This window comes from Poecilia formosa, unplaced genomic scaffold (genome assembly GCF_000485575.1).
Source record: "Poecilia formosa unplaced genomic scaffold, Poecilia_formosa-5.1.2 Scaffold875, whole genome shotgun sequence".
In the NCBI taxonomy this organism is placed as follows: domain Eukaryota; kingdom Metazoa; phylum Chordata; class Actinopteri; order Cyprinodontiformes; family Poeciliidae; genus Poecilia; species Poecilia formosa.
The window spans coordinates 28,983-35,686 of NW_006800814.1; the positions used below are offsets into that span (position 1 = coordinate 28,983).

A 6,704-nucleotide genomic window follows, 5' to 3' on the forward strand; every position below is an offset into this window, starting at 1 on the left:
CCCGCCGCCTGTCGCTAGTAATTATAGCAACAGTGACGGAATAAACATCTAGCACTGCGCTTAAACCACAATCTTGCAGTCTGTTGTTGCTATTTCCAAATATTCAGCACAGAAAAAACTTATCGTGATTGTCCTTTAGTTGTCTTTTTCCTCGCAGTGAGGTGAGACCGTTAGCAGTTAACGGTTCCCAACCACTGAGGCTCTATGATCCCGGTTTTCTTAGCTTGATGGTCGATCTTTTTTCTTTTTTCTACAAATGGATGATGTTGAATATTTCTCCAGTAGCAAACAGTCAGACGATCTCTGATGAATTTTCTCTAACGGTGAACAGAAGAATCACAGCAGAATCCTGTCTCTCCGCCTTTCCTCCTCTCTGCCAACCGTCCAAGTCAGCTAAAATGATTATTTTTTTTTTTGTTTTTTTTGTAATAACTTTATTTCAGACAAATAACATGAATATACATATGGACGTAAACTCAATGACAAATATTAAAATATAATAATAAAAACAAATAGTAAAGAATAATTACAAACATTCAGGGTGTTGCTGTTAAAGTCTAGAGACACAGCTAAAATGATTAGTTCTCAATGTTTGTTATTCTATTAGCTTCTCGTTGTTCCTGTCCTGATCCACCAGCAGGGGGCACTATGGGGCGCTAATCCACCAGCCACCAGGGAGAGAAAAGAACAAGAGCAGCTTCCGGTGTTGTGTTAGCAGCATGCTAGCTATGCTAACAGGAGGGTTCGGGTTCTAGAAGTCCTCTTCGGGATAAGAAAATCTCATCTGGGTCGGTTCTGGCGTTCCAAAACTGGAACCGGAACCGGAACATGATGGCTCGTCCTGCTGGTTCTGCCGGCTGTCTGGACCAGAAGGTTCTGCAGTATGAAGCTTTCATCAACGACGTGCTGAGGAGAGACCTGCGGTAAGCCTGACCCGATGTTACTAACTAGACAGAAACACGTTTGATTCATTCCGAATCCGAACCGAACCAGACCGGACCGAACAAATCGGAAGTTAGGTTGAACTGATTTAAAGAAGAAGCTGAGTTTCTGAGCAGAATCGGATCAACTGAAGGTTCTGTAGGTTCTACCTAGCAGACGTGGATCGGAACCAGAAAGAACCGCAGTCCGCGGAGCAAGCGGCGTCTATCTCCAGGTTGATCCGACTTATGAGCGCTAATTTCGGACAGCCCTTCTCTCCCGCTCCCTGCCAGGCGCTCGGAGGTTCAGTTAGGTTCTACAAATTTCCGAACCAAACACTGAGAAGCAGATGCAAATAGATTTCTTGCTTTGTGACCAACTGGCACATCATTTTTATTCTATTTTCAACCTTTTTATTCCTTGTCAGTGGAAGTACCAGGGGTTTTCAGGCTCTAAAGTCCTATTTATAGTTTTCCAGATAACAGTGGAACACAAAAACACTCACAAATTACCAAAGGGTTTTATTTTGTACTGTTGTAGCCATTAAACAGTCTCAGTTCAACCTTATAAGTGGAGACACATTGTTGATGTTACCATTATAAAATAACTTATAATTAAGTTTTGGCAAAGATCAATGTAATTTTCACAGGTGGTGGAGCGTTGTTGTTGTTGTTGTTGTTGTTGTTGTTGTTGTCAGCAGCTGCTGAAAGTAACTAAAAAAGTTACTTTTAATGTAACTTAGTTACTTTCCAAATAAAATAATCAGTAATATAACGAAGTTACTTTTTCAATGAGTAATCAGTAATCCCATTAAAGTTACTTTTTCAAAGTAACTATGCCATCACGGGTTCTGGCCCGGTTCTGGTGTTGTGTTTGCAGGGCGGTGGTGGAGCAGAGGGATCGTCTCTATGAGAAGATGTCTCACTACCTGCAGCTGAAGAACGCCATCCAGAGTCTGGAGGTAGCTGCACGATCCTCCATCAGGACAGAGGTCTCACTCTGCCACCACTTTCCTTTCTCCCTGATATAAACGGCTCCTCACGTGTTCTCCAGCAGGGGGCGCTGTGGCCTCAACAGCTTTCAGGAGTTGGATTATAATCCCAGTAGATAAAAGTATAACCTGAAATCAGAAGCTGCCTCTTAGTTTTATTTTTTTTCTCTTGAATAAACATGAAGAACAACCAATCAGCTCTTGATTGTCGTTTCTCAGGATTATTGATCTTCTGTCTGAAGAGCTGATCAAATAAATACCCGGAACTGATTTTCAGATCAGATAAAGAAATATTCTTGATTTTAAAAATTTTTTCATTTAATTTATTAATTTATGAAATTTAAATACTTTTTTTATTAAGGGGCTGCACAGTGGTAGAGCTGTTGCTTTGCAGCAAGAAGGTCCTGGGTTCGATTCCCGGCCCAGGGAGTCTCCATGTTCTCCCTGTGCATGGTGGGTTTTCTCCAGGTACTCCAGTTTCCTCCCACAGTCTGAAAACATGACTGTCAGGTTAATTGGTTTCTCTAAATTGTCCCTAGGTGTGAGTGTGGTCGTTTGTCCTGTGTGTCTCTGTGTTGCCTAGCGACAGACTGGTGACCTGTCCAGGTGACCCCGGCTCTCACCCGGAACGTTAACTGGAGAGGCAGCAGCTCCTCCTGACCCCACTAAGGGACAAGGGAGTTAGAAAGTGGATGGATGGATGAATTTTTTATTATTTTACTTCAAAGGATTTTTCTCAAATCTTTTCTGTTTTTAGACATTTAATTCACATTTATACCTTGGGCACCTTTCATTTTGATTTTAATTTCTTCTACATTTTATTTGTAAGTTTTCTCCATGTTTATATGAAATACATTTAAGACGTAAAACTCAGACATTTCTCACTTTCATATTGTGTAGCTGTAGTTAGCCATCTGTGACGTCACTGTGACGTCACGGTGTGTTCCTGCAGGAGGCGGGGCCTCAGCAGCTGAAGGCAGACGTGGATCTGGGCTGCAGCTTCTTCGTTCAGGCCCGAGTGTAAGCCCCGCCCCTTCCTGTGGCCATGTGACCCGGACGGCGCATGGTGTTTATGATCCAGACTCTGGTTCCGGTTCGGGCTCCGGTTCTGACTGGCTCGTCTCCTCTCCTCAGGAACGACCCCTCCAGGATTCTGGTGTTGGTCGGGTTCGGGTTCTTCGTGGAGATGAGCCACCAGGAGGCGCTGCGCTTCATCGACAAGAAGACCAATCAGCTGACGCTGTATGCTTGCCGTCGCCATGGCGACAGCAATAGAAGATATTTTGGAAATTTTACTTCCTGAAACTGATTTTCATATTTTATTGATTTCTGTTTTTACTTTGTCTCAAATTATTCAAGTTTGAAAAGTTCAAAATATAATTTCTGCAGATGTAAATTTTATTTTAGAAATGGAAAAATTTCCCTGTGATTTTTATGCTTTGGCAAGATATTTTTATATTTCCAGATTTTAAAAATATTTTTACTATCAAATACTAAAATATTGTTTAAAACTATAAAATGTAAAAAATTAAATTTTAATTTTTTATATACTTAAATTTTAGCACTTTATCAAGTTTTTTAAAACATCTTTTTTGTTTTGTTTAAAATAGTATTTTTTTTTTCTTTTGAACATTTTGATACTAATTTTAAAAATTGAAGAAAAAAATCAGCTGAAGAATGAGACAAACTGTTTAATCTAGAATGTTTTTCTGTTTTTCTCCACATCAAACATAAATATTGGAGATTTCTTATATTAGCCCAAGTTAAAGCAAATTGATGTGATAAATAATTTGTTTTATTTTTCCTGAATATTCAGCAACATCTAAATGTCAGATTTCTACAGGTTCAGTTGGGTTCGCTAGATGCTAACAGGATCCACTGGTGGACCAGATGAGAGAGGCTAGCCATGCTAATATATGCTAGCTATGCTAATGAGCAAGGCTAGCCATGCAATGATTTATGTTAGCTATGCTAATGAGAGATGCTAGCCATGCTAACTGTGTTTGCTTGCAGCTTCACTGAGCAGCTCACCAAGGACGCCGCCAAAATAAAAGCCCATATCCGGATGGTGCTGGAGGTCAGTTCATCTGTAGAACTGGACCAGTTCTGTGCCGGTTCTAATCACAGTCTGACCTGGTCCCAGTCCCAGTCCCAGCAGAACCAGTTTGTCTCTGGGCAGATCTGATTGGCTGCTCTCTTCTTCTGTCCAGGGTCTGCGGGAGCTGCAGGGGCTGGAGGAGCTCTCAGACGTCTGCAGGAAGTCTGCTGCTGCTGCTCAGCTCTGATTGGACGATTAGGAGGAAGAGGATGAGGAGGACGAGGAGCCTCTTCATCCGGAGGCAAATTATCTCCAACTGGACACACAGTGGAACCAACTTCTTCTCAGATGTGAACGGAAACATTGATGACATCTTCCTGTTGCTGCTCAAACAGGAAGTCCTCCACATCACTGAGACCTTTCAAAATACAATGTCAGGAAATGGTTTTGTCTGGTGAACAGAGAAGCAGCTGAACTGAAGCTGAAGAAACAAACATGAACAAGTCCTCATCCTTTTGCTGTTTATTCTGGTTTTTATTGTAAATTTAATAAAAAAATTGAGAATATTTTTGTTCTGGTTGATTTATTATTGAATGATTATTGTATGTTTATTTTTATTACTTGATTTATTTTATGTGTTATTGTGTACTATCCTGGGACTACAGGCTGGTCCGGTTCTGGTCTGGTTGGGCTCTTTAATATGTTTTATAATTCTTGTTCTTTATGCTGTGAATATTGAGAAGATGTTGAATTATTAGCTCTTTGATGCTTTATAAATAAAACTTTTCGTTTTTGTCACATTTTCTTAAATCTGATGTTTCTGTAAATACTCTTTTTTTTCATAAAACATTGTAGGAAATTTAACAGCTTTGTTCTGGATTTCTATTGATTCTGTAAAAGCGCAGCCTGCTGGGTTCGGAACCGGCCCGGTGCCGGTCGGTCCAGTGTGTCGGGTCTCACTCTCAGCTGCTCTCACAGATGCTTGGCAACGTGGAGCTTGTTTCCATGGTAACGGCTTGCTGAATGAGCCGCAGAGGAAGAAAGCAGCAGCTTTTAAATTAACATTAGAATGGACTGAACCGGGTCGGACCAGAACTGAAATAGTTTGGACCTTTTCCATCTCAGCTGCCTCCTTAGGGTCAAAGTTCACTTTCATCTGGATTGTTATGCTTCTTGATTTTTATTTTATTTCTGGAAAGGAATTCTGACCAACTCTTCTCTTCTGAACTAAAATGCAGATATATTTCCTTTTTCTGATACTTTTATTAATTCTTCACATATTTTGTTCAGATATCTGTTGGTGTTTGGTGTTTAAGATGCTTTTTTAAATTCAGATTAGTTACATTTGTTAACCATTAATTTATTTATTCTTTTCATTCATGAGTTTTTGATATTTGTTTATATTTTTCCAGGATTGTAGGTCTTCTGACCATAAGTAAAAAGCAGAATGAATCTTGAAGTTTTATTTCCAGATTAATATAAACTGGAAATAAAATCAGATTAAATTAATCTGCTTAAATTCTCCTCCGTGAATTTAACACCGAGGTTTTTCTCTGCCTTGCTTTGCGGCTCCTGATGACGTTTCCATCCTGTTGCCGCAGAATCCTGCATCAAATGTCACGCTCCTACCGGAAACTATATCAAAACACACGGACTTTCCTTCAAAGTAAAGGTCTGTATCGTCCTGTCGGGTGAATGTCTGCTCCTTGGGGTCAAAGTTCATTGTGCTGGAAGTGGCTTGAAATGAACCCAAGAAAGCAATGTGGTGCATTTCTTTTCCACAGAAAAATATATAAAACTTCAGATATTTCACCACGAGATATTGACATACCTGGAAAAAACTCCTGAAAACCTCAAATAGTAGCAGAAAGTAGGATGGCCCCGTAAGAAAGGCTTACAGCATGTCTATGCTGTAAGTACCGTTTTTTTTTTTCAACTATAAGCCGCTACATATTTTCTGTTTTGAACCATGCGGCTTATAGCCCGGTGCGGCTTTTCTGTGGATTTTTCTTCAACCTTCTTCAACCACCAGGGGGCTCTTTAGCAGGAAGTGAATCATTAGAAGTCAAAATAGAAAATCAAGGAAGAAAGTGCTTATTTTCATTTAGAACAAGCACATGCTAGAGGCAGGCACGGCGGAGAAATGTTTTCAAACTCACAATCCCTCATCATGGAAACATCACGAAAACGTTCATATGATGCAGCTTTTAAATTGAGGGCTAAAGATCTGGGAGGACAGGAGGGACATGGAGCCGCTGCTCGTCAGCTCAGCGGGAAGGAATCCATGGTTGGAGACGCAGGGCTGCGTCCTTAATAGCAGCTTTTAGCCTGGTGCGGCTTATAGTGAGGTGTGCTCTATAGTCCGGAAAATAGGTATATATTTTATTTAAAATCTGCTTTCAGGGCACATAAGGTCACCTCACAAAAATAAAAAATAATACATTAAAATAAAAATAATCCGAAGTAAAGAGTAAAGCTATCCGGATCGGACCTGCTGCAGCAGAGCCTCTGGGTCGGACCTGCTGCAGCAGAGCGACAGATCGGACCTGCTGCAGCAGAGCCTCTGGGTCGGACCTGCTGCAGCAGAGCCTCCAGCCGGATTACAGACCAGAGAGGCTCTGAATGTGGACGTTTGCTCTGCAGACAAGAATCAGCAGCAGAAGCTGCATTCACAGAGTAGAGATGCTTTCTGTCCATCAGGCGCTTTCACAAAGCGGGCGGCTCCACTGGAGGACGGCTGCAGCTGGACCGGTA

The 6,704-nt window shown here is 41.1% G+C and overlaps 1 protein-coding gene across 1 annotated transcript; it reads left to right on the forward strand.

Moving 5' to 3' along the window:
- Nucleotides 1-640: 640 nt before the first annotated feature.
- On the forward strand, nucleotides 641-4,516 carry uxt (ubiquitously-expressed, prefoldin-like chaperone). The gene is made up of 6 exons (XM_007543661.2): nucleotides 641-923; nucleotides 1,801-1,882; nucleotides 2,865-2,932; nucleotides 3,047-3,154; nucleotides 3,926-3,989; nucleotides 4,123-4,516. Exons 1-6 carry the CDS (start codon nucleotides 829-831, stop codon nucleotides 4,195-4,197), a joined length of 492 nt encoding a protein of 163 aa, XP_007543723.1. The 5' UTR covers nucleotides 641-828; the 3' UTR covers nucleotides 4,198-4,516.
- The last annotated feature ends 2,188 nt before the right edge of the window (nucleotides 4,517-6,704 follow it).